This window comes from Pundamilia nyererei, unplaced genomic scaffold (assembly GCF_000239375.1).
Source record: "Pundamilia nyererei isolate P.nyererei 1_Seehausen unplaced genomic scaffold, PunNye1.0 scaffold00196, whole genome shotgun sequence".
Taxonomy (NCBI): domain Eukaryota; kingdom Metazoa; phylum Chordata; class Actinopteri; order Cichliformes; family Cichlidae; genus Pundamilia; species Pundamilia nyererei.
In genome coordinates, this window is record NW_005187597.1 from 469,943 (window position 1) to 482,754 (window position 12,812).

General features: G+C 38.8%; 1 protein-coding gene across 3 annotated transcripts; it reads right to left on the bottom strand.

Moving 5' to 3' along the window:
* Nucleotides 1-24: 24 nt before the first annotated feature.
* cep55l (centrosomal protein 55 like) lies at nt 25-8,802 on the bottom strand. 3 transcript variants are annotated; one of them, XM_013914410.1, is made up of 12 exons: nt 8,699-8,802; nt 7,952-8,171; nt 7,704-7,811; nt 6,714-6,869; nt 3,316-3,369; nt 3,018-3,161; nt 2,502-2,648; nt 2,002-2,195; nt 1,593-1,716; nt 1,197-1,268; nt 752-877; nt 25-607 (listed from the first exon to the last, which is right to left on the bottom strand). In XM_013914410.1, exons 2-12 carry the CDS (start codon nt 8,138-8,140, stop codon nt 395-397), a joined length of 1,527 nt encoding a protein of 508 aa, XP_013769864.1. In that variant the 5' UTR covers nt 8,141-8,171; nt 8,699-8,802; the 3' UTR covers nt 25-394. The 3 variants fall into 3 exon arrangements, with proteins under 3 accessions (XP_013769864.1, XP_013769865.1, XP_013769866.1); XM_013914411.1 differs by having other exon boundaries at nt 2,502-2,629; nt 3,017-3,161; XM_013914412.1 differs by lacking the exon at nt 7,704-7,811.
* Between the last annotated feature and the right edge of the window lie 4,010 nt (nt 8,803-12,812).

Sequence of the window (12,812 nt, forward strand, 5' to 3'; positions counted from 1 at the left end):
TTTTTAATGGACACCGTAGACCCCATCATTCTTGGAAAATAATGCACAATATGTCCCATGATTTCTTACATAAATGAATATTTTATACATTTATGTTAAATGATCATTAAGGAAGGCGGTATTTCTAACTTTGCGATAAAAGAACAGGATTGAATGCAAGTGGTCTCCAGTGACTTCAAGAAATATCTTATACTCTGTTATCAGTGCTATGTTTGTAGAGTCAGTGTCTAAAACTGCCTGTTCATTGTTTTATTTTACCTAGATTCAAAAACACAAATTTCCTGAATGAATCAGAAATCTTGTAGAGTGATCTTGTGTTTGTTTTTACCCCTTTGAGTAAGCGGAGGTCCGGACATGCACACTGAAAATCACTCATCTATGCTGATGTGTTAGCTTACGCAAAGCAGTAATCGATGTGAGTCAGCAGCTCCCTGTGACGACTGGTGGGATAAGGGGCCCGACACTTTGGGCACTCCAGGAAACTCTCGTCCAGGAGGTTGGTGACTTTAGATGGGGATGTAGGGCCAAGAGGGTTTTCAATAGTGAGACGCTCAAACTCGAGGCTATTATACGAGCTGGGCTCTGAAAAGCGAGCATTTGGCTGCTTCTGAAACACAAAACATGACAATACATTCATTTAGCAGAAGCCCTGGTGCTTTAATTGGATACAAAAATGGGCCTGAAGTCTTGCATGCCAGTGTTCAACAAGAGCCATCACATTTCTTCCCCATTATTAAAGTCTAACACTTACAGCAGATTCCAGCTTTGCAATCTGATCACGGGCCTTGCGAAGTTCCTTCAGCACCTTATGTAACTGGTGCTGCATGCTCTGACGATCAATTTTTTCATTCTCAAAGTCCTTGGCAGAGAGTTGGATCTTAGGAGGGGCAGAAATAAACGGGAAGTAGAGACAAGTGGGAACGGTTTGGATTGCAACTCTTAAAAAACACAGCTCAAAACTGTTACAACTCCACATCACATACTACCCAGAAGGGCCGTGCTGACAGAATTTCCACTCATAAGTGGGTGGTGAACATTAAGGTTGTGCAATCAGTAATTACTGATCTCAGTTTTTTTGACTTCTCACAGTTCCTAGTGATTATATATTTGTTTTAATAAATCCAACCACTCAATTACAAAACAAAGATTTCTATTAATAGGAACAATTTGGGTAACATGTAAACGCAGAGTGTTACCTGTTGCTCCAGTGCTGCGATTCTTCTCTGCTCTTCCTTCTGGCTCAGGACGGACTTCTGCAGCATATTTACCTGTGAAGCACATGATCAAGGCAAGGCAAACACACTTGTATAGCACCATTAAAGAGTAACACACATGCTATCATTCAGTGCTTTTCTTTTCAGATAACCCTGGAGCTGTATTTTATTTAAATATGCTGGTACATCTATTGTGCTCTTGCACTTTACTTATTAAATATAATTGCTAATGGATGAGGTCTTTCCATTTTATATGCAACCCTATAAATGCAGACTTTTTTTATGCATTACAAATGTTTTGAAAGAAAAACTTTGATAAATAAGTAAATATTACTGAATACTGACTAAAGGAGACAAGTCACTGAATGGGAATCTCACCTGCAACAGAAGCTCAGCAGATCTCTTCTTCTCCTCCTCCAATCTGATATCCATATTCTCCAGTTCCACCCTCATTCTGTCTGCACGCTCAGACGACACCTTTCTCTCCTCACAGACTGCATGTCTGGATGAATGGTTTATTTATTCCATAAAAGTATCAACCATATTCATATTTGTAGTACTTAGCAGCAGTTAAAGCCATTAACAGTCACTATGTGTGGATTCTTAAGGGCTCTTCAGTGTCACCCCTCTGTATTCAAGAACCTGGGCTTGTAAAGTACTTTGCATAAGTTGCTAAGCCAGTTGGAATCCATAAATAAACCAACCAACTGTTTATTCAAAGGAAGTGTCCCATTTAACTTTTAGTTTGGCCACATCCGCTTTAGTTAGGTGCTAGGACTTTCTTTACCTGTTGCTAAGTCGCTCTGCCTGAAGATCCATCTTGGCCTCCTCCAGCTCTTTGCACTTGTCTTTGTACTTCCTCAGTAAGGACGACAGCTCGCTGCACTTGTCGTCATACTTCCTCTGCAGTGCCAACATCTCCTCCTGAACCCTGGTGACCTGCTCCCGCTGAGAGTGCAGCTCAGCCTGAGCTTTCAAGGCCTACCAGGTGCAGACAAGCCAAATTGTAGGATATTTTATATATTCGTTCTTTAAAGGAACGCTTTAGCTCAATTACAAAGACATCTGAATTCAAGAAATGCTTAGTGAAACTAGCCCAGTTGCTTTCTTTTAAATAGATGTGAATTTCAGTGAATTTGCACATTGTTTGATAGATACTGAAAGTATTATCAGCATGAGCAGCACAAGCCACAACATGGAGAATATATAAAGAAAGGGGAGCAAGCTGGCAAAGTTGTTAATCAAAATGAGTAAATGGTGATTACATGAAATCTGTTTGGCATTTACCTGCTCCCGATGGACACCAAGCTCCTGTCTGGCTCTGGTAACCTGCTCTTTTTGGCTCTCCAGGTCTTTCTGCATCCCAGACACCAAGTGGTCATTTTGGCTTTTCAGCTGAGATTCCTTTTCTGGATCTGCCAAGTTGGCAGGAGCGGAGACAAGAAGTGTTAGTAAGCAAATGAAGAAACATTATTTGCAGTGAAAATGTTAGGATTATCTTTGTGAAAGCTGTATGGAAAGCTCAATCCTGACCGCTACTGGATTTGAACACATTTTTATTCTGACATTATTACCCATTAAATCATTTTCTAATTCAAAGCCTGTTGCTGCATTTTATTTAACTTAAAAAACAAAAAGTACATTCATTTTCCTGGCTTGCCCCTTTCACTTTCCATGCCACATGTGTCTCAAAAAAAGCTGCTTGTTAGGCCAAAAGAAAGTTTTCCATTTACTCTATGATTGTTGTGAATAATAAAGGAAAAGTGAGCAAAGCCAATTCAGTTCCCCCCCACACTTCCTACCCTCTGGACTGGCCTCTTGTTTGGTTTGTTGCTGCTTTGCCTGAGCCAGCTGCTGCTCCAGCTCTAAAGTACGGGCCAGGACAGACTGCACATAGGCCTCTCTCTGCTGGTCGTACACCAGCCACTGCTGGTTCTTCTCCAGAGCCTGGTAGGGAGAGAGGCACAGCCTACAATGACAAACTGCATCCTATACACTATATGTGAACTTTTCAGCTGCTCAAATTCATGAGCACATCATTCGGTAGCAGGATACACATGATACGGTTACAAATAGGTGAACATCATCTTGCTGGACTCACATCTTTCAGTTGATCTTGTATCATTACGAGGTCTGCAGCAGGTGCCTGTTCATTCTGAAAAGAGAAAACGTCTTTAGGTTCACTCGAGTTGGCATCAACACTTACATCTGATCTAGCCATCATAAAAATGTTAATACTTTCATTAAGAAAAGATTGGGTTTCATTTGTATTAGCAAATCCTAATGATAAAAGGTCTATCCAATATGCATCCGAGCTGTGGAGCTGCTGTCTGCACCTGTGCCTTCCTTTTACTATAACTGTATTTTAAAATTATAATTTTTAAATTATTTTTTTTAAAAAAGGGGCTCAATTCAAGGCAGCCAAAGCTCTCAGAAAACAAAGAGACCCTGTCATTCCTCCAGCAATACAAGAACCAAATCACGTGATGATTGTAGCTTGTTTGTCTGTCCTCTGGTTTTATAGTACTGCAGGTCAGCTGAGTTGTATGTGCTGCATTTGTGTTATTCAGTTTATCCAGCTTCAAGGGCAAATACTCACACACTAAAAACTTCAGGTTATACATGGTTGAGACAACAAAGGTGTAGCGGGTTTAGGTTTTTCCATCTTCTAAATGAGAATGAAAAGAAAAACACTATCGATAGTTATCAGCACAAGCACTGGTTTTAATAGACGATGAGAGACGAGGCTATCAAATCTGGTGCAAATTCTATTCATCGCTAGAGACACAGTCATCTCCCAATTCTGTCACCCTAACTCTGATGCCTACATGGCCGATCCCACCAGCAGATCCTATAAAACCTTCACAGAGATGTTGAAGTATGCATCTAAATGATCATCTCTGTGCTAAAGCTCTGTGAGGAACGTGATGGATTTGAATGTGCAGCCCATAAACTATGCCCACTAACAGCTTTTCCAAATTCAAGAAGAAGAGAAATAGGTGGCGTGGTCAGATTATATGTAGTAATTTAAAACCTGCTAAATGAAGTGGAGAGTATTGCTGTAAAAAAACAAAACAAAAACATAACCTTGAAGATATTAAGACATAAGATTAAAAAAAAAAAAAAAACCCAAAAAACCCATAAAGCTCTGCATGAAAAGACTACAAAGGCAACAAGTACCAACTACTCCTCCCACATATCAAGTAACTCAAGTATTGCACTGTAATGCTTTCCAGCCTTGGACTCAAGTTAGACTTGAAACAGTATAAAAACAATCTAAGAGCATTTACATTCAACCAGCATTACAACTCTTCTTGCGACCTTCATGAGTAACAAAAAAGGAAAAAAGAAGAAGAAATAAATAAGAAATCTCTGGGCTTCTTGTAAAAAAAGAAACAGAAAACTACTTTTGATTTTGAGTAATATTTGACCCACAATGGAGAGCAAGGAGATAAAAAAATAAATTTTGTGATAGTGCTGTTTTGTACATCACTGAATAATGTTTTCTGTGTGTGTGTGTGTGTGTGTGTGTGTGTGTGTGTAACGGATTATGATTAAAACGGCAGGAGTTTGATAAAATATACTGCGGGTGAACTCCATTTAAAACACAGGCTGAATTGATTTTTACATTTGTAGTACTAGGAGCAGGGCTTCAGCACCCCCATCTCTAGAAAGGTACTTTTGTCCATAAAGGGAGGTATGACATGACTGAGTCTTCCTCAAGTCCCTACTTGTGATTTTTGCCACCAAAGCCTCTTCAGAAGCCAAGAGGAATCCTGATGGGCAGCAGGACCAGCTGCACTCAAAGCATCAAAGGGCTACATTTAAGAGCCTACAGTGACAAGGGAAGTGGCACCTGCAGACCCACTGAAGGCTCTCACACTGCTGAATATGAATCATTTGATGCTTTAGTCAAAGTGCTATTTGAACAAAGATGCTATTTTGTCTTTCATGACACTATTGTAACGGCTGTGATGCTACCAGGGGTGTTAATAGTTGGCAAAGAAGGGAAAAACATTTTCATTATAAGCAACGTGTAATGTGAGACTTTCATTAAAACAAATTATTAAATCTGCTGCAGCTAATGTCAGATGATGAGGAATATAATTGGAGGTCACACAGTGCCACCTAATGGACAAATAAACAGCTGCACTTGGATTTTCAAACAAACTTCATCTCATGAAGTAGTTATTGAAGAAAAATAAATAAATAAAAGAAGAGAAAAAGCTCCTGGTGAAATGTGAGGGAAAAAAATGAAAATGAAAGTCTAAGGTGCATCAACCTCAGATCAAAACAAAAGCCTTATCATGAGCAAATATTACACATATTTTACTTTTAGTCAGCCTCCAGTTTTGTAACACAAGTCAAGCAACAGATAAAGCTGAATTTAATTTGACCAGATTGTTACAAAACAAAAGAAATAGCTCTACTGCATCAGCACTATAGATACAGAAGAAGGGAAAAAATAAATCAGAGGAGGATATTAGAATGGGAGGCAGAGGACAGAAAGCTGTTGCAGGATTTAATCCGAGACCAGGGGGAAAATTTGCTGTCAGAGGAAGGGATATAACTACTCAAGCAACTCTGTTCCTTTGCGATTTCTGCCAAAAAGAGGGTGCGACTTTTTCCTCAAGTTTTTCTCTTTTTCTTCACACTCAAATAAAATGATTTGTGCTAGCCCAGGCGTACTCATAAATGCAGTCACGGTAAAAAAGAAAGTGCATGTTGGGTTTTACAAATTAAGACAATTAAAAAAAAGTCAGGTTCTTGTCAAGTTCTACATTTTTAAAAAGCCTCAGATAAAAAAAAAAAAACAAGATGTGATTTACACCGTGTATTTTTTTTTAACAAAAAGGAAGCCAAACTGTAGAAACACTGTGTGGGAAAAACTGAATAGAACTTGCGATTGAGTAGCTTGTAAAACCACATTTAACAGCAAAAGATTGAAGTAATTGCTTTCTGCATAACTTTATCAGTCTCTTACATCATTGTATCTGAACTTTATGTGATTTCAACACACTGATTCCTTTCTTTCTTAGCTATTCTGTTGCAGATTTAGGCCAAGCTTTAACTGTCAGACAGATGGTCAATTCGATCAGTGCAAAGCGCCCAGGCTCTGTGACTACAAAACAAGCCCAAATCATCACTCCTCTATCACCATGCTTGACAGCTGATACGAGGAGTTGGTGCTGATACGTTTGGTTTTCACCAAATGTGGCGCTGTGCATTTGGTCTTGTCCCTCCAAAGTCTTGTTATTTGCTCAGATCTAATTTTGCAAAACTAAATTGTGGTTTTTTTTAACAGTTTCTCTGAGCATTGCAAAGACTTACCTTAGGTGACAGTGGTATGCACTTATCAGTGTAATAAAACAAATACCACTGTAGTAATAGATTAAAAAAACAACTAGAGTAGAGTACAGATTAGTAAGGCAACTGGCTGTTTGTAAAAGGAGACACTGACCCTGGCTAATAAAATCAGAGGTTATAATATCAACCTACCGCCACCTGAGTTTCCAGAGTCTGACATCGGGCAGAAACAGTGACCAGCTTGTTTTTCAGATTCTCCGTCTCCTGTGACAAACTCTGGAACAACGTGTCTCTCTGCTCTGCTTCTTTCCTCCGCTGCTCCAGCTGGGCTTGCAGCGACGCCACCACCTGAAATGCACACAAAACAACACGAAGCAAACAACAACTTGACTAGCCTCCAAAACAACCTGTAGCCAAAACAACACAATTCTCTTCAAGCAGGGATGGTTTGTGTTTTCCAGGCAATTATCCCCTTCACACAACTGACATAGCACAGCTGGCTGATCCACACAGCAGCTCCAATTTCTTTCTTTCTTTTATTGGTGCATTTCTTAATGAAGGTTAACAACCGCAAGGCAAATGTGATTAATGTCTGGGTTACATAAAATATTGATATTCTATTTGTCAGAGTGTGTCGTTTCCATGTTTCCAGCTAGCCCAAATTAAACTCCAACAAAACTTCAAAAATAGACAAGAGCAAAGTCTACAGCATAGCAGTAACTTGTTTTGAATGTTAATCCACGCAAAAAGACCCACTGCAGACAGATAGCTTATGAGTCAAGTGAACAGCTCATAACACCATGTGTTAGTATGCCGTTTCTGTTAGTCGTCAAAACTTCACTTTGCTGAGCTGCTGTCAAGATGAGATAGAAGCCATTTCCCCCCAACTGTTTTTGTGGCAGCTTACTGGAATTCTAGTACAGTTTTTTTCCTCTCTCTTTTTGACAGTTGTCTGCTGCTAGCAATACATATGCCACCAATACAATGCCACGAATGCAACATATCTTGAAAAGTCGAGTACTTTCAAAGATACAGCTGCAAGTCTATCTTGTCACTCTGAGCAGAAAAGTGTCCAACTATCTGACCACGTTCACAGAGGACTTCTTGATGGATAGAGCTATAAGAGTCGACTGTATATGTGATTTTTAACTGTGTATTTCTGTAGAGAGGTGTTGTGTGTACCTCTCCTCCTTTAGCTGACAGCTGCTGTCTCAGAGTTTCCAGCTCCTGCTCTTTCACCAGCAACTGCTGGTTGTTCCTCTCTCTCAAGGTCTCAAGGGAAAGAATCCTCTGAAACAACCAATATTATACACACACATAATATATATCTATCTATCTATCTATCTATCTATCTATCTATCTATCTATAAAAAACAAGGAAGTGCTACAGGTGCTTAATGTTACTGAGAAAGCCAAGATTTCCTTTTTACCTCCAGCAGCTTGCTTTTGTCCGCATCAGGCGGTTTGATGTGCCGTTTGGCCAGGTCATCAATCTTTTTTCTCAGGTGAACATTTTCTTTCTTGACTTTTTCCAGCTCTGCCTCAGCCTTGGAGCCAGAGCTGCTGGATTTGAAACCCAACTTGGCAACTATGGTCTCTTTGGCACTTTTAGATGTCATGGCTGCTTCTGTTGTTACTAAGTGCAGTGCTCTGGGAAGAAAAGTAAAGTGACTGTACTGGTGTTGAATCCACCAGAAGGTATGCAGTTTAATTTCAATCAAAGAATTTCATGCAAGCACTCCAAGTGAAGAGCAGCTCAAAACACACCCTCAGCTAAGAACACAGCGAAATGAAAAACAGAGACAGACGTGGAACTGACTATTAATAATACATTTTACAAAAGCAAATTGAGTCAAAATCGACACACCCGTCGTGCTTTCAATGAACATCAAAATTTCCTACATTTTTTCCCCCAAATTTCATTTATTGAAATAGGTGTAATTCCTCACATTTACCTTACATAGTGCCAGGAAAAGAAAATCCTTTCATGCTAATTAAACAAGAGAAAAATACAATAAAAACATGACAGCTGATTACACTACCAATTCTCGTGCGCATGTCAATGGTAGCTAGCAAACACAAATTAACGTAATATTATTTTTTCTGTCGTACATGTAGTGTTGAAAACAAACGCTATAGGCATGCACACACAACCAAAGAAAATATTTAATACTTACAAAGAGAACACGGAGTCGGAAATTATCCACTAAATATCGTCTGTTTTGTGGCGAGACCGTTTTAAAACGACACTTTCGTTTCCTGAAGTTTGAATTGGAGCGCGTTGACGTCACACCCATGACGTGCGCCGAGGTGCGCATGCTTATGTAGCCTTGGATATCCCGGATAGTGAAGTGTTGGGCGGTTCAACGGGGGGCAAAATAATCTCTGTAAAGGTAATTTGAAACGCTATTTATTTAATGTCATGCATTTACATACTAGAACCCTCAGAAGTCTAACCCGTTTGGAAGTAGAGTCATAGTTTATTTATTTAGCTTTTTAGCCAACGGCTCCTCGTTTCGTTAGCCCGGGCTGTCTGCTGCACTTTATCAAACGAACAGACAGATTAGCGCTAGTTTGGCTTGTTGAACCTGCATGTCAGAAACAACAGGCTCTTGCCTTTACAATATACGAAATATTTAAAGGCCATTTTATTGAAAGCTCAGAGACTTATCATTTCTCAGTAATTGATACTGAAGTAACATTGGAAATCTATTCGGATCAGATACTGTATATGAACAGTTATCTGAATACATCTGTTTTAAAACCTCCACTTCAATGGGTTTAAAATAAATGAGATTTAATTGACAATGAGGAATTTCAGCTTTAGGCCATTTAGCATTTCGGATTTAAAAACACTTTCCACTGGGTTTAACTAATGTTGTGGTGTGCAATAAAGAGCCATTTTTAAATTTATTATTATTATTATTATTGTTATTACTATTATTATTTTGCCTAATAACCATCAGTTAATCTGTGATTAATTTCATTCACAAGGCCTAGTTTGAGGGAATCCATCCATCTTTTTCTGGTTATCCAATTCAGGGTTCCAGGGGGGCTGCAGCCTACACCCGCTGTCATGGGGTGAAAACAGACCTTGGGCAGGTTTTTCTATCGCAGGGATAACACAGAGAGAACTAACTTAGAATCACTATTTAACCTAACATGCATGTCTTTAGACTTGGGGAGGAGTACCTGAGCAGAACCCATGCAAGCACAGGCAGAACATGCACTAGTAGATTCAAACGCTGGACCCTCTTGCTGTGAGGCGATGGTGCTAACCACCACTGCACAATCATGCTTAGCAGCTTAAAGAAATTTTGTGTGCAATTATTCTTGGTCTCAAACTGAGCAAGCTTTCTAATCTTAGTGCATCTTGAAGCATTGCCCTCAGCTTTACACTCCTGAAGCCATCTTGATTGTAGACTTGAGCAGTCATAACTCCTGGCGAGCATTAGACTGGCTAGATATGGTGAAGGCTTTTTCTTTTCCTTACCACAAAAATAATTCCGCAACTATGTATTTTCAGGTTTCTTTCTGAACTCTTCAAGGCCTTTGTGGTGCTACTGTTCATTTTATATTTTTATTTTTTAACTGTAATGATGCCCTTTAACGTCACTCGGGGCCACATACTGAAAGATCCCGTGAGCAGCTAATGCAAATTCAGCACTTGGAAGTCAACTCCTGACTTTTTGTTTCCTTAATCTATTTAGGAAATGGCAAAGAATCCCCGGACACCTGACCACGACTGTCTTTTGAGATTGTAAAAATCAGGGGAAAGTGTCTGTATTTTCCAAATAGATAACCCATTATTCAAACCCCTTGAATTATAGCTGGTCACATTTTGATTGCCTCATTTCAAGCCCATTGTGGTTGTGTACAGAGGTTGTGTACAGAAAAAAATATGCCACTGTACATATCACATATGGAGGCTACATTAATCACTTTATACAATTGCTTAATGTGTTTTCTTAAAAGCAGCAGATGTGAAGACAGGGAAGGAGAACTGAAGCTGGTGTATGTTTTATTTTTACCTTCAGGCTAATTTTGATTAAATTTAGAGAGTTAATACTATGCATGAGCTACAGTGAGCCTGTGTTTGAATAATAATACTACATAGAAACAGAGTTCAGTCTTGAGGGTTGTCACTTCTTAGTTTCTACAGAAACATGTAAACACAGCAACACAACCTTGGTGTTTTCACTGGTACTATTTTCAGTGTCTTATTGTGTTGTTTTAATTAGTCACTCCTTAGTATGTTTTTGTCGCTGGTATTATATTTTATCCAGCAGGAGCACATGACCCACTGTGTATATTTTTTTCTTTTTAAATAACCTTGTTTTAAACAGCAGCGAAAAACAGCACTCAATATTTCAGCTCATGCCTTCATCAGAGTAAACAAACGTAATGAGGAGTCGGTAAACATGAAATAATCAGCCTTGTCACTCATATCAAGCACCGATTCTTGCAGTCAGTTTCGCACACATGCTTTCTGATTCTTGCTGCATTTCATGTAAGATCAGAAGATTCTGTGAGAATCTGGCAAAATGTGTCCAATAAATTTCCACTATCTCTAAACTCTGTAACTCTTTAACACATATTTCATCAAGCCGATATGTGCACACCGATCACGAGCAAAAATCGGTTTATAAATGCGAATGTAATTATTAAGTCATCCAAAAAGACTTTGCTTTTCCAAAGTAATGCACCCAGATTGCCAATTTGCATTTGGGAATTTATTGTCAGCCAGGAAATAAATGTGTGTCTCTGTTCCAGAAAATGTGAAGTTGGGCTCGTTTTCTCTGCACTTTCTGTTCTGGGATCTAAAGTTTTACTTTTTGCCTTGTTTTGTTCTCCCACATACACGATCTACAACCACAGGGGTCTTTAAGCGTATAAATAACTCTACTAGTAGGGCAAGTAATGCACTTCCAAACAAAAAACAGTCCTGAATCGAATCTTTTTTATTCTTTATGCTCAAAATGTTTCTTCAGTGGGCTATTGTGGAAATGCGTCGGATCTTTTCAAACAAGATAAATCTAAAAAGCCCTTCAAGGTTTTCTTTGAATTTATTTGAAGTAAAGGGCAAATTCTTCAAAATTCAATATGGATTTGATCGAACAAAGGTGAAAACTTAAATACGCAGAGTATTTGTGCAAGTAAATACACAGCAATGGTTTTATTTGATATACTGCTAGCAGCCAATAAGGCTTCACTCTAAAAACAGTCAAATCATTTTACTAAGATAAGACCTTGTTGGACACTTGACCTTGCATCCTAACCAAAAACACAATTTTTATTAATCTGGAAAAAATGGTGAAGAGACAGCTGGGTTTTAAATTCCTTACAAGAAAACAGCTTGAAATCAATAGAGCTTTCTTATCAGTGGTCAAGTGTAGCTAGTGGTGGACAATTGTGAAGTCTACTGTTTATTTTCAACACAGCATGGATTTCATATGTGAGCACAAGTTGAACCAAAGTTGCACAACGTTAACTTTGACTTCATACAAGTGAACAGAAAATGTCTTCAGAAACAGATTATTGCGTTAATTCAGGCAAGCCACAAAACCCACCTCAGCACACAGTCAGTGGTGTCTACAGCTGCCTACACTGGAAGTGAATTGCTCATCATGCATTGCTTTGAGGCTGACAGCTGGTTGATTTGTGACATTTTGGGCTTTGGTTAGGAAGGTGACACTCTGACGTACTTACTACCGGGTCATATGTCAATTATGCTTTATATTTTATACTTTTACTACGTTTACTATGGTTTTTATGTTACTATGCTGCTTCTTGTTTTATTGCTGCTGGCCTCTGTGAGCTACCAAACAAATTTTGTTGTATAACTACAATTAGGGCTGTTCGATATAACGATATATATCGGATGACAATATGAAAACGTCTATCGTTTCATTTTAGGCTATCATTTGTTTCATGGTGTCGCAAAATAAACTGTTTACGGCAATATTTTTTCATCGCTTTGATGGTCACTGTAGTGGCTCTATTAATTTCTTAAAGTTCTCTCTTTCTCTTATATTTTATATAACCACACTACAGACGGACAAGCACCTGTTTTTATATGGTAACAGCATCGCGTGTTTTTGTTCCACATAAACCTTTCACAATAAAGCTCAAGATCCTTTTGAGACTTTTCAAAATAAACTGAATCACGTGAAAGAGCAGATTATTTACGGATGAGAAGTAAAAAAGAGCCGCCAGGTGCTAAAAAATAAACCTTAGACTCAAACGTTAGAACAGGCTTTTCCCCGCAGCACCCTGTATAATAAATATTCA